Source organism: Delphinus delphis, chromosome 14 (genome assembly GCF_949987515.2).
Source record: "Delphinus delphis chromosome 14, mDelDel1.2, whole genome shotgun sequence".
NCBI lineage: Eukaryota > Metazoa > Chordata > Mammalia > Artiodactyla > Delphinidae > Delphinus > Delphinus delphis.
In genome coordinates this window covers 24,640,180-24,666,406 of record NC_082696.1, presented here as the reverse complement: position 1 = coordinate 24,666,406, position 26,227 = coordinate 24,640,180, and the positions used below count along the sequence as shown (strand labels likewise).

The 26,227-nt window shown below is 41.8% G+C and overlaps 1 protein-coding gene across 2 annotated transcripts in view; it reads left to right on the top strand.

Moving 5' to 3' along the window:
* HECA (hdc homolog, cell cycle regulator) overlaps window positions 1-21,736 on the top strand; it is a 44,108-nt gene extending 22,372 nt beyond the window's left edge. The window contains exons 2-5 of one of the 2 annotated variants that reach the window (XR_009521916.1): window positions 6,960-8,000; window positions 14,568-14,722; window positions 17,514-19,495; window positions 21,590-21,736. Coding sequence is in view for 1 of the 2 variants with exons in the window: in XM_060029877.1 (XP_059885860.1) it covers window positions 6,960-8,000; window positions 14,568-14,722; window positions 17,514-17,678 (1,361 nt within the window). In the remaining variant the exon portion in view is untranslated. Of the gene's footprint in view, window positions 1-6,959; window positions 8,001-14,567; window positions 14,723-17,513; window positions 21,460-21,589 lie in introns of those variants that run through there. The other variant, XM_060029877.1, reaches the window with a different exon arrangement.
* The last annotated feature ends 4,491 nt before the right edge of the window (window positions 21,737-26,227 follow it).

Genomic DNA, 26,227 nt, shown 5'->3' with positions numbered 1-26,227 from the left:
CGGGGTCGTGGGTCAGCACCGGCCTCCCCTCTCACTTTGCACCCTGCTATGGCCGACTTTGGAAAGTGAGAAGGGAGGGGAACACCTGGGCCCCCATCAAGTCCAAATTTTGACACGTATTAGGCAAAGCTGGTTTGAAGGTTATGAGGAGAGGTGGGGAACGGATTTTTGTTTTTTGTTTTTTTGGTTTTTTTTTTTTTTTTTTTTTTTTTTTTCGGTACGCGGGCCTCTCACTGCTGTGGCCTCTCCTGTTGCAGAGCACAGGCTCCGGATGCGCAGGCTCAGCGGCCATGGCTCATGGGCCCAGCCACTCTGCAGCATGTGGGATCCTCCCGGACCGGGGCACGAACCCGTGTCCCCTGCATCGGCAGGCGGACTCTCAACCACTGCGCCACCAGGGAAGCCCTGGATTTTTGTTTTGATCATTTATAGCCTCCTTCTTCTAAAAATAAAGTGGCTTTCAAAAATACATGTAATACTATAAGAAATAATAAATAAGTGAGAATATTAGTAATAGAGATGATACTGTTGGGAAAAATAAAGGACGTCTTGAGGCTTTACAAGAGGTAGGTCACAAATGTGGCTTTCAGATTTGTAGCACACAGAGGAAAGAGGCAAACAGAAGAAGTGGCCTGCACTACAGTGTCCATCAGATTAACAAATGAAGCAAAACAAAACCAGTGACTTATAAGATGTTATAAAATACTGAGCAATGTCCATGACAATGTCCCTTCATAAATAAAACAAATTTATTAGGCCTGCTCACGTCATTCAAAACAGCCTGTCCAGGGAATAAAACAATGTGGTCCAAGTAACCAACTCTGGGACACCTGGCTTAACTAAGGGATAGCTTTTATCTAACGCAGGGCTCACGCACCCAAATGAATCTAGGGTCCTGGCATATGAGTAAGTATATGAATGGGGCTGGAGTGGAGGCCTGGATGACCCAGAGAGGGCATGATACATCTAAAAGGCACTTAACACTTCATAACAAAAAACCCTGTACTGGTTTAATAAGGCACTGCAGGCCAGACCACCCCACTGGAACTCTGATCTAGAGGAATGTGTGGACATCATCTATGGACTCTTTCTTAAAAATTGTTTCTCTCAGTTGAGCTTTTGGAAGACATTGAACAGCAGTGAGTTATGGATCGTATTCTTTGACAGGTACCTGGTCTGCAGATAACCCATGTTGCCAGTTAATCATGCAGCCATATGTTTTACCTGTTGGACAGACTGAGGGGAGGTGAAGCCATTTGTCTTTAGCTGAGGGCTTTGGGAATCCAGAGGCAAGGGGAGGGGCCAACTCCACTGTGGCCTTTGGTCTCCAGGCACCATTCTGGGTGCATCAAGAGAGAAGTAGGTCAACGTTTTGAGCACACTGTGCTTATAACTTAGGTGGTAAAATGGGAATTACATGTAAAAAATAAGATTTAGGAGTTTTGATTATGGCCATATTTTGAGTATTTGTGCAGGTAAAGGGGAGGCCACTGACAAGGATAATCAAAATCAGGTTCTAGAGTGTTTCAGAGAAGCAAGGAAAATGCTTTAAATTTGGATTATAGTACTTGAGGATGACGTGAGGTCTTTTCTGGAGTCTTTGACAGTGGGATAGTTTAACAACTGGGCAGTCTCTTTGCAGTTATATGCGTGCACACATACGGGCACACATGCACACACTAGTGCACATACACATATGCTTAATCTGGGGTTCTGTTCCCATCCTATGGTATTGTGGTTTGGTTCCGAGGGCTCTTGGACCGACGTCTCCTTCAGGGTGCATGCAGTACATGAAATGCTAGGGTGCTGTGTAGTTCTCCCTGATACAGCGCGCTCAAGATCTAAATCTCCAAGCAGGAGAGAAGGCAGGCTGCTAATTTATTTCCTAGTACAGTGTGATCCCATTATATGCGAACTGAATTATGCAAATTTCAACTAATGACACATAAATAATAATAAAAGCTTCACATTATATGGAAAATTTCAACAGACACATTCCCCCAAGTTATGCATCAAGCCATCTCATATTTTAAAGCCAGCAGGTCAACTGATTTATAAAAATGCTTTGTTACCCAATGTCATTACCTTTTCTTTTAAAGAGAAATACCTACTAACCCTTGGCAATATTATGTGAACTCTTGTTGTTTATAGAACTTTTTCATGGATTTTGGTGACGTTTGTGTTATTATTTTAAAATTAACTTATAATTTAAACCTTTATTATAGCTTTCAAAATATCCAAGTATGCTAATACTGGTACTGAAAAACATCCTGAAAATCTGTAACTTTGGAACAGAAATGTGATAAAACACTATGATATGCCATGCTGTCAATTTATGAGGCACAACTGAGAAATATTAGAGGTAATGCTGATATTAAAAAGCACCAGTAAAGCAAAAATACAGCACATGGCTGCAGATTTATGCATTCTGAGGATGCATTTCCTCACACTCTACCCCCAGACTAGGGGATAATCAGTCTTGAATTATGTAAGTTCTTTAGGAACACATCTCATGAATCAAATACAGCCATGCCTTTTATGAATCCCTGTTATCCAGGCTTGGAAAAGATTGTTTAGGTTGAAAAATACACATAGCAAGTTGTCTGACACTGAGTAGAAAATCTTTAAGGGGTTAGAAGAAGTTAATTTTCCTTCTTTAAAACTTGTCAGTAGATATTTAGTGAATTATTTTACGCACACCACCCTGCTTTGTTCGTTGTAGGGAAGCAGAACATTTCTTGCACTTATTTACAGACGGAGAAAGGAGGACGGTCACTTCCTGGTTGTAGCTTTGCTCTAAACACATTCAAAGTCCTTTGGTTTTTCCGTCAGGTAATATAAAGTGATAAAGCTTTTAATAATAATCGCTTACATTTAACTGGTGCTCATTATGTGCTGGACACTGTCCAAACTGCCTTAATAACTCCTTTGATTTTCATGGCAACCCTTTCAGGTAGGTGCTCGCTCTTATTTCTGCCATTTTACAGCTGAGAAGATAGAAGCGCAGGGAGGTTAAGTGACTAGTCAAAGGTCTTAAAACTAACAAGTTTAGAGCTGAGAGTCGATGCAGGCTGGCTGGCTGGCTCCAGAGTCCGTATCCGCAGTCACCATGCTCTGGCCTTGCAGGAAACTCAGCGATGAGGACCCTCTGGTCAGAACCGTCATACCCGGAGGGGAACTTGCTCTGCAAACAAGGGGATGTGTTCCCATGTAAGAAGAATTACTGTATGGAACAGATCCCTGTCGTAAAATAGTTGTTCAGAAACCCTAAAGTTTGCACTTGGTAGCTGGATGCCAAAGGAGGGTAGAATAGATTATGGTAAGTCTGAGGAAGTGAGGGTGAGGGCCCGGCTCTGCCCCAGAGAGAATCCTGTGCTGAGTCTAGAAGGCCTGCTGCGACTCAGGGGCGGAGCAGTGGGCTGTACTCCCCAGTGGCCACCTTCCTCCCCTGCCCCTCCTCCAGCACCCAGTCGCTGCAGAGTCCTAAATCCGACTGGGCCGTACTTGCCTTCAACAAGACGTTTGTTAGGCATGATACAATCTTCACGGTAGTGGGTTTACAATGATGAAAATGAGCGAGTCCCTACCTTAGGCTTTGTCTAGGAAGCCTCATGTGACTTCAGAAGCCCCTCCTCGCCCCTCCACCCCGCCGAACTCCCCATCTTCTTGCGATGCCTGAAACTAAGAGGGGTGAAAACAGTAAATTTCACAGTTGAGAAGCTGAAAATGGCAGTGTCTGCTTTGGGGGGTTCCTGTTAGCGTGGATGAGTGTGTCAGGGGCTTTGGGTTTGTTGGGCAGCCAGTGTAAATGACTACAGTCAGGTCCTTCCCTTTTACTGGGTGGGGGAGGACCGAGGCCTGAGTGCGGAGGAAGGATACAGGATGAGAAAGAGAGTGACAGACATTGCCCAAGTGACGTCAGCCTCATTATCTTATTGTCCAGACTTGAAACTACTTGAGATTTTTGCCCAGAATAAGGTGAGCCCTGATTATTTTCACTTGGGCAGGGAGAAATACAAGCTGAGTATGGAATATTTGGCGGTGAAGCCGTAGAAACAGGTACTGGAGTGTTCCTATACATTTTTTTTTTTTTTTTTTTTTGCGGTACGCGGGCCTCTCACTGTCGTGGCCTCTCCCGTTGCGGAGCACGGGCTCCGGACACGCAGGCTCAGCGGTCATGGCTCACGGGCCCAGCCGCTCCGCAGCATGTGGGATCTTCCCGGACCAGGGCACGAACCCGCGTCCCCTGCATCGGCAGGCGGACTCTCAACCGCTGCGCCACCAGGGAAGCCCTCCTATACATTTTTTAAAACCATGCTGACTTTGTGTAAAGGAACCTTTTCTCATTTTGCTTGTTAGTCAAGCTATCACAGCCCAGACTAATGTCCCAGGGGAGGTGTGTAACACAGGACCTCACTGAATGTGGGATTCCCTTCTTTCCACTTCCCCCTTAAAGGTTTGGTTGTATCAGGTGTTTGTATTCCATTTATACCTTTGTGGGCCTGCTATTCTTAAGAGCTAGGAACTTTGTAAATTTAGAAACAGCTTTCAGGAAACAATCAAATACATTTCTATAATATGGCTAATTTGTTATAGGTGTGATTTTTGAATGCCACCAGTCCTGTTTTTTACAGTTAAAAAAATGTTGGGCTTCCCTGGTGGCGCAGTGGTTGAGAGTCCACCTGCCGATGCAGGAGACACGGGTTCGTGCTCCGGTCCGGGAAGATCCCACATGCCGTGGAGCGGCTAGGCCCGTGAGCCATGGCCGCTGAGCCTGCGCATCCGGAGCCTGTGTTCCGCAGTGGGAGAAGCCACAACAGTAAGAGGCCCACGTACCGCAAAAAAAAAAAAAAAAGTTTCCTATATGTTTCTGTAAATTGTAAGACTTAGGAATTTGAAAAAGAGGCATGACATTATTCATTTACTTACTTTCTAAACACCTAGTGTGTGAAATGTGAAAATACTTTTAAAAGAAATATCAAGTCCATCTCAGCATTTAAAATTTGGCGTATCGTGAATGCAAAGGTACTGCTAGGTCATTCTTTAAATTTGATTTCCTTAGTCCTGGGTTAATATCACTTTGGTTATTGCCATTACATTACAGAGTCACTGCCTTTGAGGCTGTTCCTCTGAAGGATTAAAGATAAAAGCAACTGAACTTTGTTTAATTGACTAACATTTTAAGATACTAAAGGTGTCTACATTTCAGGTGACTACAGTTAATTTGCCCAGTATACATACCACTCTTCTACTTCTTTTCAGTGTGCTTCCCTGTGCTAGTCTTTCTGCCTAGGATTACAGCCCTCTCTCTTCCTTCTGCTCTGCTTGTCATGTGTGGGTTTCATGTGCCAGTGTCTTTTCGATGCACCTTTATTCAGCACTGGATGTGTGCAAGGCATGAGCCCAGTGGTGCCAGGAGCATAAAGCTGAGTAATAGGCGTCCTTTCCTGAGTCATCACCCGGTGGGGACCAACCACAGTGGGGACTCAAGTAAGGTTCAGTCCAGAACCTTCCTGGGGGTGGGGAGATCAGGATGCAAGGGAAGAGGGAAGTCCTGGCATCTAGAGATGGGTCTTGAAGACTGGGAGGAAGGGGAAGAGGTTTACTACGTGCCAGTCCCTGCTCTAAGCACCACCTGTGTATCTGTATATTTCATCCTTTTAAGAGCCATATAAGGTACATTCAGTTGTTACCTGCATTTTTTACAGAGGAAGCTGACACAAAGAGAAGTAAAGTAACTTGTTCACTGAGCACACAGCTTATCAGTGGTACTGCTGGGGTTCTAACCGAGGTAGTCTGGTTGCAGAGTCCATGCTGTGAATTGCTACACTGGACGGTTGGGGTTTGGAGAAGTGAAGATTAAGCGTTGTGACACCCGGGAGGTAGATGGGGAAGCCACGGTGATCACGGGGATAGACAGGTCAGTTTGGGCCATTTTGCTAAGTTCCTGGAATCCGACACTGAAGGGGATGATTTGTAACATAGCCATAGGCTTTGTGGGTCCCATCATCTCTGCCGCTTCGTCTGGTGGCATGTTGTATTATATGAGGCGAGTCTGTCTGCTTTTCTCTGTGGTGTTCAGTATAACCTAAATCCTGTGATAGTGTTTCGAGGGCCCTTTTGGAGCTACCACCTGAACTTGTTGGTTCAGTGGCTCCATCATATTTCCTAGTTCACTGGAGTGATTCATTTTGTGTGTTTGTTTTTTATAAAGTGAATGGTGTGGGTTTTTAAAAAAATTTTCATTTTATTTATTTTATTTTTGGCTGCACTGGGCCTTTGTTGCTGTGCGCGGGCTTTTCTCTAGTTGTGGCAAGTGGGGGCTACTCTTCGTTGCGGTGCTTGCACTTCTCATTGCAGTGGCTTCTCTGTTGCGGAGCACGGGCTCTAGGCGCATAGGCTCAGTAGTTGCGGCTCGCGGGCTCTAGGGCGCAGGCTCAGTAGTTGTGGCGCACGGGCTTAGTTGCTCTGCAGCATGTGGGATCTTCCTGGACCAGGGCTGGAACCCGTGTCCCCTACATTGGCAGGCGGAATCTTAACTGCTATGCCACCAGGGAAGCCCCAGGAGTGATTCATTTTTAAAAGAACCCTGAAACTGCCTTTCATTACACCCACGTCTCAGGAAGACCTCATACTACACTGTTACAAGTACTGACATATGGCTAATTGCACCGTGAAGGATTTGGACTTTTTGAAGCTTACTGGTATGTTTTTCAGCAGAGAACGGATAATCAGAAAATAAATTCCCTTGGTACAACATCACACCAGAAGAAAATGGTGAATGTTTTTGAACCCTGTCTGGTGTTATTCCAGTAGTAGAAATCTCCACACCAGAAAAATCGTACCTTTGGCGTGAATGGGCTAAGGTGGGATGGTAGCTTTGACCTCACACTTGGCCGTGGGCTGGAATCCCACAGCCCGCTAGCTGACTTTCTCTCTCTCTCTCTGTTTCTCCCCAGAAGCCCCTTGTGCCACGCCGCTGATCTGCAGCTTCGGGAGGCCGGTTGACCTGGAGAAGGACGACTACCAGAAGGTGGTGTGCAACAACGAGCACTGCCCTCACAGCACCTGGATGCACCTGCAGTGCTTCTACGAGTGGGAGAGCAGCATCCTGGTCCAGTTCAACTGCATCGGCCGGGCCCGCAGCTGGAACGAGAAGCAGTGCCGCCAGAACATGTGGACCAAGAAGGGCTACGACCTGGCCTTCCGCTTCTGCTCCTGCCGCTGCGGCCAGGGCCACTTGAAGAAGGACACGGACTGGTACCAGGTGAAGCGGATGCAGGATGAGAAAAAGAAGAAGTCGGGGTCGGAGAGGAACACCGGGAGGCCCCCCGGTGAGGCGGCGGAGGAGGCCAAGAAGTGCCGGCCGCCCACTAAGCCCCAGAAAGGCCTGAGCCACGACCTGCCCCGCCGGCATTCCATGGACCGGCAGAACTCCCAGGAGAAGGGCGGCGGGGCCGCAGCCTACGGGGCGCGCTCCCCCTGCGGCTCCCCGGGCCAGTCCCCGCCCACCGGCTACTCCATCCTCTCCCCCGCCCACTTCAGCGGCCCCCGCTCCTCCAGGTACCTCGGGGAGTTCCTAAAGAACGCCATCCACCTGGAGCCTCACAAAAAGGCCCTGGCGGGGGGCCACGTGTTCCGAAACGCCCACTTTGACTACAGTCCGGCCGGGTTGTCAGTTCACAGGGGGGGCCACTTCGACGCGCCCGTGCAGTTCCTGCGGCGCCTGGACCTGTCCGAGCTCCTCACTCACATCCCCCGGCACAAGCTGAACACTTTCCACGTGCGGGTGGAGGACGATGCCCAGATGGGCCAGGGCGAGGATCTGCGGAAGTTCATCCTCGCGGCCCTCAGCGCCAGCCACAGGAACGTGGTGAACTGTGCCCTGTGCCACCGGGCACTCCCGGTGTTCGAGCAGTTCCCGCTGGTGGACGGAACTCTGTTCTTAAGCCCCTCGAGACACGATGAGATCGAATACGATGTTCCCTGTCACCTCCAAGGTACAGGTGTTCGCTCACCTTGCCTGTTTTCTGTTTGTGAGAAGTGAAAAGCCAACAAGAAGGGATGGCTCTGTTGGGGCTTAATTTTAACTGATGACGTGTTTTTGTTCTAGTCAGGAGCTAGCTAACTTTTGAATGTTTCAGCTCTGCCCAGTGAGGTGGTGTCCTTTCCTCTGATGTCACACTATACCAAGTACAGTGGTCCTGGTGGGTAATTTTATGTTTCTGTCTTGCTGTAATTTGAAGAGAGGATTCAGGTGTATAGTTTTTCGTAATTGGGAGGAACTTTAGAGAAGGAGTTGCATAAAAATGTTTCACTTGCTATAAAGTAGGTGCCTTTGAAACCTATGTTACTGTGCCCAGCAAGCTGTGTATTCTCTCTGATCCTTGTAAACATAACACAGCGAGGGAAGGGTCAATGTGTTTTTAGATTAGTTGAATTAATCTTGAAATGTATGAAAGGTGAGACTTTCTTGATAGCAGCAAAAGGAAAATGAAAGCTCAGATATTACCCTGGTGGAGAGGCGTGGGGAGCTTCTTACTATTAGCGCTGTGGATGACGTACAAAGACTGGGACATTTCAGCCAGAAAATGAATAACGGGGTGGGTCAGTTGACAGAGAAATCTGTCAATTCATGTAAAACTACTGAATTTATATAAATATGGGATCCATGACATATAACCCGTTTATAACTTTAAAAGTGTGCTTTAAAAGCCTATAGTAAAAATGATATATCCCCACCTATCTTCTTCCCACCCACCCCTGCTGTCTCACTTCTCAGAGTGAGACACTTTCAAATCTTAACTGATTCTTCAGGTTTTTACCATCATAATTTTAAAGCTGCTATCTTCATTCTCCGATTTTACATATTACCTCTAGATTTACTTTTAAGGTGGATGATGGTTCACGCTTTCTTGCATCTTCCCCTTTCTCTCAGGATAATCCATCACAATTCTTAGTTAAATCCTTAATGATTTTGTTACTATGAGTATATAAATATTTAGTGCTGAGCCAAGAAGTATAGATGTATTTCCTATTTAGAGAACTGTATGTTCTGGGACTCCTTTTGTTTTTATCAAAGTTAATAATTGCTTCACATTTTCATTTGCTTAGCCTTTTTTTTGAAGCTTTGGCTGGTGCTTCTAACTCTCCAGCAGCTCTACAAACCACCTTTCAAAAACATGTCCACATACCTGTCAAACATTTTTATGAATTATTTTCTAGAAATTTCTTTCATGGAGCCTTTCATCTTCCTGCTCCTGTCTGTCCTGCTGCACTTAATGCCTGCTGTACTACATAGCTGTCCTTCTAGGAATTTTTTCATCTCTTTCCTATTTTTTATCTTCTGTTGCCTAGATCCCATACTCTCTTTTTTCTTGGTAAATTTCCTCGGTTTGTTAAGAAGCATCCCCTAGGAGCTTTCTGAGAAAGGAAGCATGGGAATAGATGTTTTGAGTTTTTGAAAGTCTGGTAGTATCTTGATTCTATCTTCACACTTCCAAGTTATAATTATTTTCCCTTTGGAATATTTTCCCATAGTCTTCCAAGTTATAATTATTTTCCCTTTGGAATTTTGAAGGCATTACTTCACTGTCTCCTGTCTTCCAGTGTTGCTACTGAGAAATCTAATATTATTCTTATTCCTGGCCCTTTATTTCTCCTTCCCATCCTCCAAAGGTTTTTAGATTTTCTCTAGTATTCTGAAGTTTCACCATGATGTCTTTTTTTCCATTTGTTGGGCAGGATGCTTTCTTGGCTTTTTGATTTTGTAAACTTATAGTCTTCAATTTGGGGAAATTTTCTTTTAATTTATTTCTTTGATGATTTCCTCCCATTTTCATTTTTTCTTTCTTTCCTTCTTTCTTTCTTCCTTCCTTCCTTCCTTCCTTCCCTCCCTCCCTCCCTTCTTTCCTTCCTTCCCTCCTTTCTTTCTTTCTTCTCTGTAGAACAGTTAATCAGATGTTGGACCTCTTAGATTGATCCTTTTTTTTTTTTTTTTTTGAGGAGGGGGGAGATCCTTTATTATGTATATTTTTGGCCCTGTTCATCTCTTTATCTTTATTCTGCTTTCTGGAAGATTTCTCTGATTTTATATTCCAGTATTTTTACTGAGTTTAAGATTTTCTGTTATCTATTATATTTGTAATTTCCAAAAGTTCTTTTTAATAGCATCCTGCTCTTGTTTCATGCATGCTATTTCTGTTTCATCTTTCTCAGCAGGGGAAGGGAGCTGAATTTGCGAGGGGTGGTCTCATTCATTTTCTAGAGTTTTGCCTACTGTCCTGTGTCTTTTAGCCTTTGTTATAGGGCAAGCCACTCTAAAACTTAGTGGTGTAAAACAGTGATGATTTATAATTTCTCACAATTCTATGAGTTGGTTGGTTAGGATGGCCTCTCACACATGTCTAGCAGTTGACAGTCTGGTTGGCCTTGGGAGCCTCCGCTAGAATGGCTTATCCCTGTTTATATATCCTTTCATCTGCCGGTAGACTAGCCTGGGCTTTTTCACATGGTGTTCTCAGGATAGCATTAAAGATGGTGAGAATGGAGCTGCATGGCCTCTCTCTCTTGAGGCTTAAGCTTGGGACTGAGTAACATCACTTCCATCACATTCTGTTCTTCAAAAAAATAAGTTGTAAGGCTATCCCAGATTCAGGGGATGATTCAACAGACTCTGCTTCTTGATGAAAAAAGTTGTATAGAATGTGTGGTTATTTAGTAATTTGTTATACCCCACGCTTTCTCTTTCAGCACCTCATCTCAACCTCCCCTGTGCTTGTTTTCCAGTTTCAGAGCTAAACCATTTATTACTTCTCCATCTAATTTCTGATCTCATATTCAGGTTTGCAAGTACCTCATAGTTTCATGGAAGATGGAATTTGTATTTTGTTACTTGTACTTTATCCTGCGTGGGGATAATTTTAGAGGGAAGTAGATGGAAACATCTTCACTTCACCATTTTATGATTGGAAATATTCTTTATGAAGATGAATGAGGGTACAAGGGTACAGGGTACATGAGAGGAGAGTTGTCCTTTTTCTATTCATGATGGACAAATCCTTTTCATTTAATCTGTTCACCAATCAATCAAACTTATGAATTGCATACTTGTACTGGGTACTATCAGTCCTTGCCACTCATCAGTCTATAATCTTAGGATATAAGATGCATTTGCGAAAGTGTAACTAACTTTACCAGGCCTAAGGCACTAGTACCACCTTTGGAACTAGTATCGCCTGGATATTATGTACGTGAAGCAACCTGTCGTTTCCAAAGAGGAAGGGGACACTTTGGCCTGGGTAGTCAAAGGAGGTAATGTGAAGGCAGATGTCAAGAGGGGCACTGGACTTTGATAAGTACACGGTCTAACTACACTGGGGGTTTGTTGATAAGGAGTAATGTAAGCAAAGGAATAGTTGTTCATAAAAAGGTCAGGAGACAGTGAGAGAACCGAAGAGCACCATCTGGTTGGAGCAGAGGTTCTAGAGTTGGAAATGAGTAAGGTAGGTGGAGAACAGATTGTGGGTCCTTTCAAGCCATAACAAAGAGCTTTGCCATATTGATGAATTGAAGGGTTTAACAATTTTTTTTTTTAAAGCCAATGGTTGCTTGGGGGAAAAGTTGTTTTAAAGGGGTGGAAGCTATACAGTTGAAACTGAAATCTGTATTCTAGATGCAAGGAGAAGAGAGACAGCTGGGTGGTGATGGTGGGGATTGAAAGGTGGGAACAGCTGTAAGAGATTATATTAAAGGGAAGATCACAGCTTTGGAGACAGCTTTACTCTACGGGATAAAGATGCGTCCTTGTTGGCTCGCTTTGGCTCTAGACCAGGTAAACAGTATTGTCACGAACAGGAGAAGAGAAAGTTGGGGAAGGGACCTGATCTTAGAGGAAGGAAGATGGGGTACTTGTGTGTATTGGGTTTGAAGAGATGTTGGAACTTTTGAGTGGAGGTGTCTTTCACAAGCGCTATTAGAAATAAATATTTAGGATGAACACTGAAGCTTATTTTATAAAATTAGTGGGTAAAAGAGTGGAAGAGGCCTTGAATGGGGAGAAAAGAGAAAGAAAAGGAGGAGTATATGACAGAGCCCAGGACCAGATCTTAAGGGTACCCATCAGAGTGGATGGAGAAAGGTAAAAATTAGACAGGCCTAAGAATTCTGTGTATGTGTGTGTGTGTGTACACACCTAAGTACGTACACACATTATCCAAATAGATAATGGATGCGTTAGGTGTGCACTACAGAAGTCTTGAGAAGTTTAACTGTTGACGATAAAATCTGAGGATCTGGTTGTTTTATCAGCACCAGACAAGTCAATGCCGTAAGTGGGGCCTTGGCATATGTCCGTGTTTTTATTGCCACATCTAGAAGTCCATGCCATCTTCTTTTATAACAAGCCAGTGTCAATAACTTCTTCCATCACAGAGTTTCAACCATGTATTCCTTAAAGCATTTTCAGTTCCAGTAGGAAGGCACATTCCAGGCCACAGGATTCCAGGCTGCAGTTGATTACACGCTGCTGAAATAATGTGTAATTTCCAGTGGTGGGCCGTGTGGATCGTCATTCCCTTGCTCTGGGCCCTTTCCCCCTCAGTGCCCTCCCCAGCCTCCAGCTCCAGCCTCTCTTCCCTCATTTTTCCAGAAGAAGATGTTTTTGTTTGGTTTTAATAATTTATTAAGGTTGATCGAGTTAGGAATTTCTTTTGGTACAATAGTTCTTTACCACTTAGAACCATAGGTAATTATTCTCTCAGAAATCTGCTTTTTGTTTGAACTCACAACCCTAGAATTTAGAAATTTTAAATTCTCAGTATTTAGGACAATATATAACAGTAACTGAAACAAATTTCCAGCCAGGAATTCCCGTGATGTAGCCTGGAGGTTGAGTCAGACAAGTCTGGACTTTGCTATTTATTATCTTTTTGAGCTCGGGCAAGCTATTCCAGCTCTCTAAGCTTCAGTTCCTCCTATCTGAAGTGGGAATAACAGTAACGCCTACTTTAGAGGGTTGGTTGTGAGGGTTAAATGAAAGGATTCACGTAGCCTCCTAGCACAGTGTCAGATCCTTGGTAAGCACTCAGTGAAAGTTCCCTGTCAACTTCATCATCATGGTCATTGCTACCAACATGTGACTTCTCCGTCTGTCCCTGTCCCCACCCTTCTTAGCAGCCACCTTGATGTCTTTGAATGTTTGAGATCTGCAGTGTTTGAGAACTCTGTCTAGGACGGAGATTGGAAATGAAGCCTTTTCCAGTGGCTGCTAGATATTGAAATGACATCCTGAAATGCCCCAGGCCACTCTGAGTGTGAGATTGTTTTATTTTCAGTGCCCTACAACAGAGGTGGGCAGTATTGTAAGAAGCTCTTGTCACCCTTCCCATGTTTTGGCATAGAGACCTCCAAGGTTTTAACGTCTTAGGCTGTTAATATATCTCATCCATTCATGTAATGTACAATTATGGAGTGCTTTCCGCGTTCCAGATATTGTGCAAGACACTGAGCCTTCAAGGAGGGCATAGTTCCTGCCCTCAGGGAGAGGGAGAGAGAGTCTCGTAAATGAATGAAATGAAAGATTTCCCTGTGAGTACTGTATACCCCTTTCTAATGTGTAAGGAGCAGGCTGGTCCTTAACCACTGAAAATATGAAGAGCATGGTCTGGCTGGTGGCAACGAGCAGCACACTCTGAATAAGAAGTCACTTAGGAGTATGTATTCTGCTGCTGGTAGTTTTTTATCACAGTGGGATCCCGATCCCCACATAGAGAGCAGTGTTATTGTTGTTACACATTGCCCAGACAGATGCTGGACATTCCAGCTTTTCCCCGATTTGAACCTGAACCCTTCCATATAAACTAGCGTGACATCTTTCCTTTACAAGCGTTAGATATTGATAAATAGTGGAGGAATGGGCTTATGACTTTCAGGAGCCCAGTAAATAACAAGACATTGAACTCCTTTGAAAAGAAAAACAAAACACACACAAGTAAGATATAATTCTGGTTCCTAAATTGGATGTGGTGATGGATGAGCAATTTTGGAGACAAGAACAGTTAACATGGTAATTCTGACTATGGTGTAATTCTGGGCTACCAATACCAAGACAGACTTTGGACTTTTTCATGATGGGACTTGTTGATGGATGAGAGCCCATGAACACAGACCGACATTGCTGGTTCAGCCTCCATAATCCACAGTAGATCTCTGAGCAGAAAGTCCTGCATGATCACAGCTGCTTTTGAGCATCTGTGGCTTGGTCATTTTGAGTTTGGACGTCCGTATTATAAACCTGGCAGCACTTTTCAGAAAAATGAATTGAAGCAGGTATTTAATAAGATTGAACTTAAAGTATGTGTCCCATTGACAATAGTTAGTAATCCATCATTATTGTAAAAGGACAACTTGGGAATATATGATAAATATCATCTATTTTGTTTTATATATTTATTCAAATGATAAAGTTTTGCTTGTAACTGTTAGATGAGCCATTGTTTTAATCCCCTTTGGTGACAAAAGGTGATTTCTTGGCCAGCCACTCTCAGCATCGTGTCTTCTGTGTACAGGGAGGCTCATGCATCTGTACGCAGTGTGCGTGGACTGCCTGGAAGGGGTTCACAAGATCATCTGCATCAAGTGTAAGTCGCGGTGGGATGGCAGCTGGCACCAGCTGGGCACCATGTACACCTATGACATCCTGGCCGCCTCTCCATGTTGTCAGGTTGGTATTTACCCCTCAGAGCGAGTAGTGGGTGCTCTCAGGCTTCTGTCCCCAGATGAATGCAGAGGAGTTAGAGGCAGCACTGCGGTTATGTTGGAGGAGGTGGGAGGGTGTGGAGAACATGCTTCAGGAGTGAGCAGCTGTGCGACTCCCCAGAGTCCAGCAGTGACGGTTGATTTACTGCAGCACGGTGCTGCTGTTACTGGAATACTAGGCAGTCATTAAAAGGGATCTTGTAATTATGTGGGAAATATCTTCAGTATTTTAAGTCAAAAAAAGCCACCTTTAAATGGCAGAATAACATGCTTCCATTTGTAAAAAGTGAACATGAAAAGGAACCCGCTAGCCTATTACCAGAGGTTGTCTCTGGGTTGTGGGGTGCTGAGTGGTTCCTTTAGTTTTCTTTTTGCTTACTTATATTTTTTAATGTTTTATATGATTAACATAGTTTCTAGTAAGAAAAAGTTGTCATTTAAAAGGAAAGAAGAAAGTTTCACTTTCTTTAATAGACAGGATTTTCTTTTTGTTTCCTTTCTGTGGGACAGTGCAGTTATCCAGGAACTGCCTGCCCTGTCAGGTGTTTGAGGTTGACTTGAAAGATTTGTAGTCCTTAAAGCTCTGCTAAGGGGGGGCATCTTCTGATGCTAAGAAAGCATCTGAACTTTAGCTGTCATGAGGAAAAGAGGGAAGTATTAACATTGGAAAATGCCTTACATAAGTCCATAGAAACACAGGAGACAAAACAAAATCCTTGGAAGTATCTTGATTTATTTCCAAGTGCTTTGGAAAAGAAAACACTTGTTATATAATTCTTTGATATTCATGGATTGGAGGGGTATTTTCCTTCCCTCTTAAGTGGCTAAGTCTTTAATATAAATACCTGATAAACATTTCATTAGTTTTATTACACAGTTTTATATCTTTAGCATTATGGTTTGACTTTTATAAAGAGAATATCCTTACCATTATTAGTTTATTCAGAAGATAAGCTGTGTTGGTTGAATTAAAAGGTTGGCACAGTTGGTATTTCAGCTATGCTGTGTCTGTACTAGTGATCTTAGAAGAGAAATATGGTCGTGAGAGACCTGAATGGCCATCTGTAGCCTGTCGTTTGATTCCAGATAGGATTGACTCCTTTACGCTATTCTCATACATGGACCACATTTCCATTTAAAACTTAGCCTTGGAAGTGAGATATCATCGTCTTTTAGTTATTCACTGTAGCATTTTATAATACCCGCTGTTCCTTGATGCCAGCTCTTGAAATGAGAGGAACAAAAGGAAGGGATGCCTCTCTCCCACACACACCAGACAGGGTTATCTTTTAAAGAAGCAAGGAAGTGAAAGGATGTGTGGGCCTGTAACTCATAGAGTGTTAGCACAGGAAAAGACTCGTATTTTCCACGTACAGTGGAGGCCTAAACAATTAGAATGTTTTTCCCAGGTCTACCCACACGTGTCACAGCCGTGACCACAGCCTCTGTCACTCCCAGTCTGGTGCTCTTTCTACTCCACCACTGAAAGGCACTGGGGTTATTTCCTCATCTTCAGGGAGAAAAGCAGAATGGCATCCTGCCACACCCAGCCTGCTGTTCCTCACTATATATTTCTTCCTTAAAACAATTTAAGCCCAAACACTTCTTTTCTGGCCCCTTCCTGAAATGGAAAACAGGTTTGATTACTTTTGGCTTAAAAACATATCAATTAACTATGTTCACTGAGAAGGTGCGAGTGTTAGACACTATTAAGGCATCAAGGAGTGTCTTCCGATAAGACTTCGAGACCAAAGTAAGCAGGGATTCATCATTAGAAAGGAGTAATAGGTTAAAGAGAGCGGTTTGCTTAGAATCTCACTTTTAATATTGTTCAGAGAGATTAGTCAGTTAAAAGGGCGTTTTTCTCAGGTTACAGAAAGGTAGTCCGTGTAATGGCTAAGAGGGCAGGCTCTGGAGTAAGCTACTGTGGTTCAGATCTCAGCCTTTCTGCTTTATCACCATGTGCCTCAGTTCCATCATCTAAAATTCATGTACTACTACCTACCTACAGGAGCGTTTTGAGGACAGAATGAGATGATACTTCTCTCTTACCTTTTTAGAATGAGTCTGAATTGAGAGTCTGTTATAATTTCTGGTTATTCACTGAAGTCCTTGGACCTATTGCTGAAAGCTTGGGTCTTGTGCTGTTAGAGGGAGGCTGGGGCATGAATAAAGGTACAGTGTGCTCGCAGGTTCCAGAAGCCTCAGGGTAAAGGTGGCCCTTATTCCTGGATCCTCAATTTTACTAGAGTATTTTAGGGAAATTTTATTTTTACCCCAAAGAAAACAGAAATGTAGTAACCAGTAGAATGAAAAATGTATATGTGTTTTAAAAATAAACAAAAAAAATCTTCAAAGAAATTTCATGCAGATTTGGATGAGGGAAGTTGGTTTCAGTCACTTTTTAAAATCCAGGGGGCAGAGATTTCCAATTGTTAGGGGAACTTTACCGGAGAAGTTTAGGTAGTACAAGTTGAGAATTTTCTTCCCACCAGTAGTAGTAATTACTAGCAGTGCTGCACATCGGGAGAGAAGAGTCATTAATCTGTCAGGCTGATGGGTGAATATTTGAGTGTATATCTCATGCTTATCTGATGCTCTGCGTACCCTGTTTTGGGTAATAAAAGGGATGCTTTACTAAACTCTTGATCAGTTTCCCAGGTAGAGCAGTCTCACGTTTTCGTTGGTTTGACGTTGGCAGCGCTGGGAGGTAGAGGGGTACTGTGGCTCACGGCATCTTGTGTTCCCCCCCCCAGGCCCGCCTGAACTGTAAGCACTGCGGGAAGCCAGTGATCGACGTGCGGATTGGGATGCAGTACTTCTCCGAGTACAGCAACGTCCAGCAGTGTCCACACTGTGGCAACCTGGACTACCATTTCGTGAAGCCATTTTCCTCCTTCAAAGTTCTCGAAGCTTATTGATGAAAGCTTTGCTTTAGTAATAGCTATTTTATTGATATTATTACTTTATTACATATCTTTTCTAGGGAAGCCTTCTGTGACATTCATTTCTTTTCTAATTGAAAGGAGAGTTCCTTTGTGTATGTGTGCCACTAAAAGGGGGGCTGCCCCTTGCCTTCTCTTGACTCCCGAGTGTTAGTCTGTGGTCATGACCAGAGCCCAGCCGGTACTCCTGTGAGCTTGGCGGAGCGGTTAACTATCACTAAGAGTCTCTCGGGCAGCTTTTAGGGTGGTGGGGAAGATGGGGTGAATCTAGGAAAGGGATTATGTGGTCGTAAACTGAGAGCACGGTAGGAGTTGGGAAGAAACTCTTACTAAAATGTTAACTGTCTAAAGACCCACTTTTAGATCTTCTCTGGGCCTTGGGAAAAACATGTGACAAGTGAATGTAATCTGTGCCTGGAGAGCTGATGGTGTGTTTGTCCACCTTGGTTTGGCGTTCCGCAGTGCATGCTGGCCTGCAGTTTCCCCTCACTGACAGATCATTGGAAGGTGGACATGAGCCCTGATTCTATCCCTGTTGTAGTTTAGCAGCCAGTTTTCATACTGAAAATAATATCCAAATTATAAGGCATATGAAAGTATATATTTTTAGGTAAGCTGACCTATAACAAAGAGAATATGCTAAATGAATTTGGAAATGATGCAGACTGACTCAAGAGGGCAAACAGGCAGAACGCTGTCATCTGAACTGTGTCTTTGAAGTTGGTCAAACAAGCTCTTAAGGAGAATCCAAGAATAACATGATTTGAGCGGTACTGATTCATACAGCTTGCACTGTCGAAGTGCCATTTGACGTCAGATCCTTCTCACAGGTAAATCTCACAGCCACAGACCCGGACTGGTGAGTTTCAGAACCAATTGCCGTACTTGTCTTCCCCCCAGATTGCTTATGGCTGCATTTTACCCCTTTAACGCTGCGTTTCCCAAATCAAAGATTTTGCCCTACGAAGGAAAGGAAAAAATTATTTGTGAACCTTTGAGGAAAAGAATAATTTTAGTATTTCTTTTTAAAGTGTTTCATTTTGGGATATCACTGATTATAATGCATAACAATATGTTTGAAAATAGATTATTCTGAAGATCTCCATGATACCTTACCATTGGTGAAGAAGATGATACTTTACAGAACTTGATTGGTCAGAGCATTGAGCTTTCCAAAGTCCCAGCCTTCTGTTTATTAGAGCTTTCTGATTTAAGTAGACTGACACCCCATACCTTTAGAGAACTGGGATTGGAATATGAGTTCTCAAAAATGAATTTGATAATTTCAACTATAATACACATATATGCTAAAAGAATGTTGAAAATATGATCCTTTTATGGGCAGCTAAATTTGGGGTTATGTGAATATTTTCTATTATTTCGTTTATACCATTTTTTTTTCCTCAGAAAAACAGTTGTTTTTCCTCTCAGAAGTGTTCAGGCATCATTGCAAGTGAGTTTCAGTTCTGCTACATGGAATATTTGATGTTTTGTTAGAAAGAACACAGCTGACTGTGAGAGATTGACTAATATTCTTTATCTTTCGGTTTGCATGATTGTAATTCGGCTGACAACATCCAGTTTGATGTTTGATGATCTGAAGAGTATCACAGTGAGGGGAAATGCTGAATGTCTGTAAGAAGCAGCAAATTGTCATTGCTTTCACAGTATTTGATGCAAGGAAAAGAGGTCTATAGGACACATCCCTTGCAAATTTATGTTTAATACACAAAGCTGTAACTGAACTAGCTGTTTCGCTATTGATTCTCTCACGTACCCAGTTATAAAACTTGGTGAGTTTCTCTTGTCTTCAGAGTACCATTGGATTTTATTTCTGAATTTAAAATGAATAGTAAAATATTTGTTCTTTAACCCACCTCAATTTCTAAAGAGAAACCTGCTTGTATTGTTGTTCTGAAGCTTCAAGTTTATGTGTAGATCACGTTCATCAAGCTCCTCAGCCTATAGCTTCTGCAAGTGTAGCGTCTGATGCGTTCACTATTTTCTCCTCATATTGTTGTCTACTCTGAGAAATAAGTATGAGGAAGTTTCACTGTAAGTGAGTAAAATTTGCTTTGGGCCTTTATTTTGATGATTAAGTTAGGATTCTATGGTTGCTGAATTGATATAAAAGGAGAGGCACAGGTATCATATCCAAGAGTATCTTTTGCCTTTAAGGCATTGCGTTCTTGTCTAAAATGGAAAATTTGGCTGATTTGAGAATAAAATGTAATTGAGTATGCAGCCATGTGAAGAATAAATTTCATTTTGGAAACTGCTGACCTTAATATGTTCTCCACACTTTCTCAAAGTACTTTGCTCTGAGTACCTTGATAGGAATTGGAATATATCAGAAAAGATGATTCTTTTTGTTGTGGTTTGGATATTAAAGGGTATTAGTCACCCAAGAGATCCACTTTTTGTTTTTCTGATACGGTGTTCAGTAACATGAACCTACTCATGAGTGACTAATAAGTGATTTTTATCTGCTTTAACTTGTTTTAGTTTTAAGAGTTATACCTTGAACAAATAAAATCACCTGCTTTAGTTTAATGGGAAGACTGTTTCTGAGCATCTCATCTTCTTCTTCTCAGGCCAGCTCAGTTCTTCACTCTCTTCTGGTTGCGCTTGAAGCAGTTGATATACTGGGTTTACACCTTAAAAGATAGACATTTGCTGTGAAGTTAGGGAGTGGGGTGAATTATCCCATTGTAATTAAGAAAGAGCTTTCCCCAAACAGTCTTTAATTCCCAGTTTTTGTAGAAGAAGCTCATTCATTTTCTGAGTAAAAAGTATTTTCGTATCTGTCTGGGGGGAAATTAACTCATCAGGAAAATATTATTAGGTGTTTAAGTCCTAAAACTAACAGATTAAACTGATAACGTAACTTATTAGATCACCCAAACTGACTTGCTGAAATCTTTTGTTTTGTCCTGTAAGATCAATGCTTAACATGCAGTCTCTCCTCCTGTGCCCAGGTCAGTAACTCCAGGTTGCTGTTCTCTTTAGTCTCATGGTAGCAGCTGTTGGGTAATTTTAGTCGGAGGTTGGGGAGGAGGTGAGGAGAAAGTGCTCTTGTTCAGTGTTTTGTTTCCTATAAAAGGATGCTGCCTAACCCAGCTCATCTCTGTGTCCTGTTGACTTTATTATTATTCCAGGTAATTGCAAGAAAATATAATGAATGGGCATCATTAACACCAGCTCAAAAATGTATTCTTATCAGTGAAGATTTCTTGTCAAATGTCTTGGATTGCACTTTTGTTGAGGGAAGACAGTGTAAATAGTTAAAGAATGTTGATAAAATTGAAACATTTGGTTATGGAATTGTGTGGTGTTAGAAGGTTTCTGTTTGTGAAATGTATGTATTAAAAATAATAAAATTTCAGAAACTAACATTGTATTCTCTCTTTAGTGTGTCACTTTATTTTTTGTTAGGATTCCAGGTTTTTGAACTTGGGATTGTTTGATAAGAAAAGGTAGTAGAGAAGACATTCTGAGGGTTTGACCACTATTCAGGTAGCCACTTCAAAGTCACTACTGCAGCTAATAAAAACTACGAACTTTTTATGCTGTTTGAAAGTGATGTACCACGTGTAAATTCCCTTTGCAACAAAATAAGCATTCTGTATAACAAAGGTGGTTCCATGTGGATAATCCACAATTATTGTTCTGGTTATAGGGAATCCTATTGACTAAGTAGATAATCCTATTCTACACTTTGTTGTTGTTGCTTCTAGACCTGTAACAATTTTCATAATAAAAAGACTGGATTATATCCTTCTTCATTATAAGAAAATGAGAACTGAGTTGCTGTTAAACTTCTTGCTGACTTGCACTGTGATCTAGTTTAGCTTATCTTTCAAATTTCCTCGTCCCCTTCATTTCAGATATTATACTCAGCCAATGGATTGAAATCCACAAAGTCATAAGAACACAGGAAACATGGTTGAAGAAAGAGTCTCCAGTGGATTCCCAGCCTGTCTTACCATTATTTACTACAGACATCTGAGGCGTAAATTTTATTTCATTTAAAGCCTTAACGACTTGGGATATTACACTTGTGATAGTATAATTTATATCAACAAAATTCCTTTGCAATTGAAAAGAAAATACAGTTCTTACTATTATAGAAAAAAACCAAAGTTAAGCAGTGATTATTAAGAATTAAGTTTAATGGAAGAAAATCTTATTTGTTCTTAGTGGTTTCCATTTCTTTAAACCTTGCTTATATTGTTTTGACTTCAATTTAGCAGCAATTAGATTGCTAATTATATAGGCTGTTTCTCTAGTAAAGAGTTAAATTTTGGAAGAAAAAAAGCTTTTCTTGAGCTTTTGTTCTTTTCATGTTCTTTCAGCTCTCTATACACAGGATAAATGTTATCTACTGAATGTGAAATATCTTTGAAGATAGTAAAGTGTTGTATAGATGTACTAGAAATAATGTATTTTTAAAGAATACTTTTCTTCTAATGGCAGCCTTTAGCACTGTGATAATCACTTTATATAAGCTCGATTTGGTATTGCTAAGCCTCAGGGACAGCAAAAACATTGTAAAAATAAGCAAAGTACTTTGTCTCATGGTGTTCAGTAAAAACATTGATTACATTTGTCAGTGTCCAAATGGAATCTGCCCTTATAGCACTGTTTCCTGGTGATGGACACCATGCCAAGTGGTTCTGATACACTTGTTTGAAAGTTTAGATCATATCTTAAAGTCAAGTTTGGAGCTATCTAATTGCATTTCTCACAAGCCTCAAAGTATTATAGAAAACTCATAGCCATAAAGTCATAGAATTAGAGATACCAGAATTTAAAGCAGGGACTGTGTTTTTTGTCGTATACACATAGTGTGTGTGTGTGTGTGTATTTTTTTTAATTGAAGTATAGTTGATTTATAGCATTATATTAGTTTCAGGTGTGCAACAGTGATTCTATATTTTTATAGATTATACGCCATTTAAAATTATTGTAAAATATTGGCAATATTCCCTGTGCTATACCATATATCCTTGTAGTTTATATATTTTATACATAGTAGATTGTACCTCTTAATCCCTTCCCCCATCTTGCCCCTCCCCCCTCCCTCTCCCCGATGGTAACCACTAGTTGGTTCTCTGTTTTGTTACATTCATTTGTGTGTTTAAATCGTATTGACTATTGTACTCATTGTAGAGTTAAACTGAGGCCCAGAGAACTTAAATCTATATAAATAAGTCCGTGTAGTTCACGGCTGACTGGGAATTAAGTCTGGATTCCTTCTCCTAGTCCTCAAAATGACATCAGCGGGAGGGTACTTTTTTTTTTTTTTTTTTTTTTTTTTGCGGTACGCGGGCCTCTCACTGTTGTGGCCTCTCCCGTTGCCGAGCACAGGCTCCGGATGCGCAGGCTCAGTGGCCATGGCTTACGGGCCCAGCCGCTCCGCAGCATGTGGGATCCTCCCGGACCGGGGCACGAACCCGCGTCCCCTGCATCGGTAGGTGGACTCTCAACCACTGCGCCACCAGGGAAGCCCAGGTACTTTGTTTTGGGTTGAGAACTTTGGGTTTGTTTTTACAAGGCACTGGATGTAAAAGGTACAGTAGCCCTTGCTTCAGCAGCCCCGGTGGAATTAATTCTGAGGGGCCCTGCTGAGACCCTTGCGTGAGGGTGAGCACATTTGAAAGCATCCCGTTTTTAGAAAGAAGAAAACAAATGGAACACTTCTAACTTCTAAAAGGGAGAAATAATATTTGAAATCAATAGTTGTGTCTTTTACCTCATTTTTTGTGCATTCATTTGTTGACTTCTATTTCCTTTTGTTAAGATCAGTCATTGCTTGAGGAGAACTGCGTCTTAGTGTAAGGTGACATTTTAACAATCTACACTAAGAATCCATCATTCTGTTCACTTTGGGATCTGACTTTGAGATGTTTCTGGATTCAACCCTGTCAGGCTGTCGGATCTGACAACCCAATTGGGGCAGAGTTTTCCTTTTCAAACTTTTCAAACAGTTGTCCTTGGTGTGTTTCACTTTGAGTTTCTCTTCAGTACTCTTCTGTCTGAAGCTCTGGTATTTCAGACTTTTCTGAGTTGCTAAACCTGGTCACTGTTTATTTGTAGTGCTGGTTACATGTCTGAGACAATTAAAATTTTTCATGGTGTAGGGGTTATCTCTTGAGCTAATAATTAGTGATATTCCTAGTTATTGCAAAACCATGGGTTGGCAATCAGTGCCTTACACTTTCTTGTTATTTGCATCACATTAACGAATCACATATTTTTCTGAAACTCTGATGACACAGCAAGTGGTTGATGAAGAAAGTAAAGCCAGGGGAAGCCCCTAGGCTAGGGTTTATCTGAAGCTCCAGAGCCTCATGGCTCTAAGAAGAAAGTAGTTTGGGCTGAGAGTGAGATGGTGGTAGTCCCAGGGGCTATTGTGAATAATTCAGAAAGCTTAATGGAGATCAGAACATTGCCTGCCACAAAGCTGCACAGGATATCTAAAAGGTCAGTTTATTTTGGGCAGGAGTTGTAGCACCCTTGGTTATCTCATACTGCTCAGAAACACTGGCAGTAGTATATGCCTTTGATGAATAATATATGAGAACATAAATGAATTAATACCTAATAAATGTTGTTTATTTTACAGACGTAACCTTTCAAAACAAGATAGAGTTGTATTAGGTGGGGGTGGTCTTTGGTGATGGCAGAGTTGGGAAAAAGCCATTTTTTAAAAGTGTCTGCTTTTCCTAATCATTTTCCTTTTACCTGTTGTGATATCTCTGTTTTATCTTTTTTGTACCCGCCCATCTCTCTTTCCTATCTTGTCCTTTCTCCTGCCTCTCCTGTTATATCAAGTTTCTTAACCATTGGAATACGGTAAAAGCCACCTGACAAACCTAGACATGAGTTGGTCAGTAAATCAAAAAAGTTAGTTACGGACTTCCCTGGCAAACCAGTGGTTAAGACTTCACCTTCCAGTGCAGCGGGTGTGGGTTCGATCCCTGGTTGGGGAGCTAAGATCCCACGTGCCTTGGGGCCAAAAAAACCAAAACATAAAACAGAAGCAATATTGTAACAAATTCAATAAAGATTTTAACGATGGTCCACATCAAAAAAAAACTTTAAAAAAAAAGTTTAAAAGAGTAGATTCCTCCAGTTGGCACAGACATAGACAAGTTGATCAATGGAAGGATAGAGTCCAGAAGTAAACCACACTTACATATATGGGTTAATTTTTGACAAAGGTGTAAAAAGAATTCGATGAAGAGAGGATAATGTAACAAATGGAGCTGGAAAATTTGATAACCACTTGTGAAAACCAAACCTGGATCCACACTCATACCTCATTAAAAAAAATTAAAAGTGGAGCATAGATCTAAATGTAAAATATAAAACTGGATAAATTGAATTTTATTAAAATTAAGAGCTTCTCAAAAGACATTGTTAGGAAAATAAAAAGACAAGCCACAGACTGGAAGAAAAAGACTTGTATCCAGAAAATAATGAAAAACTCCTAAAATGTAGTAACAAAACAAATGACCCATTTTAAAAAAAGTGCAACATATTTGAACACTTTGCCAAAAAAATGAAGGTGACAAACACATGATTAGGTACTCACCATCATTAGTTATTAGGGAAATGCAAGTTAAAACCACAATGAAATACCACTACACACCCATTGGAATGACTTAAAGAAAAGAATACCAATTGCTGGCAAAGATGTAAGCAAAGTAAGAAACATTCATACACTGCTGATGGAAAACAGTTCGGCAGTTTCTTAAAAAGTTAAACATAACTCAGCCATAAAAAGAAACGAAATTGAGCTATTTGTAATGAGGTGGATGGACCTAGAGTCTGTCATACAGAATGAAGTAAGTCAGAAAGAGAAAGACAGATACCGTATGCTGACACATATATATGGAATTTAAGAGAAAAAAAAATGTCATGAAGAACCTAGGGGTAAGACAGGAATAAAGACGCAGACCTACTGGAGAACGGACTTGAGGATATGGGGAGGGGGAAGGGTGAGCTGTGACAGGGCGAGAGAGAGTCATGGACATATACACACTAACAAACGTAGTAAGGTACATAGCTAGTGGGAAGCAGCCGCATGGCACAGGGATATTGGCTCGGTGCTTTGTGACAGCCTGGAGGGGTGGGATAGGGAGGGCGGGAGGGAGGGAGACGCAAGAGGGAAGACATATGGGAACATATGTATATGTATAACTGATTCACTTTGTTATAAAGCAGAAACTAACACACCATTGTAAAGCAATTATACCCCAATAAAGATGTTTTTTAAAAAAAAGAGAGAAAGACAAATACCGTATGCTAACACATATATATGGAATTTAAGAGAAAAAAAAAATGTCATGAAGAACCTAGGGGTAAGACAGGAATAAAGACGCAGACCTACTGGAGAACGGACTTGAGGACACGGGGTGGGGGAAGGGTAAGCTGGGACGAAGTGAGAGAGTGGCATGGACATATATACACTACCAAACGTAAAATAGATAGCTAGTGGGAAGCAGTCGCATAGCACA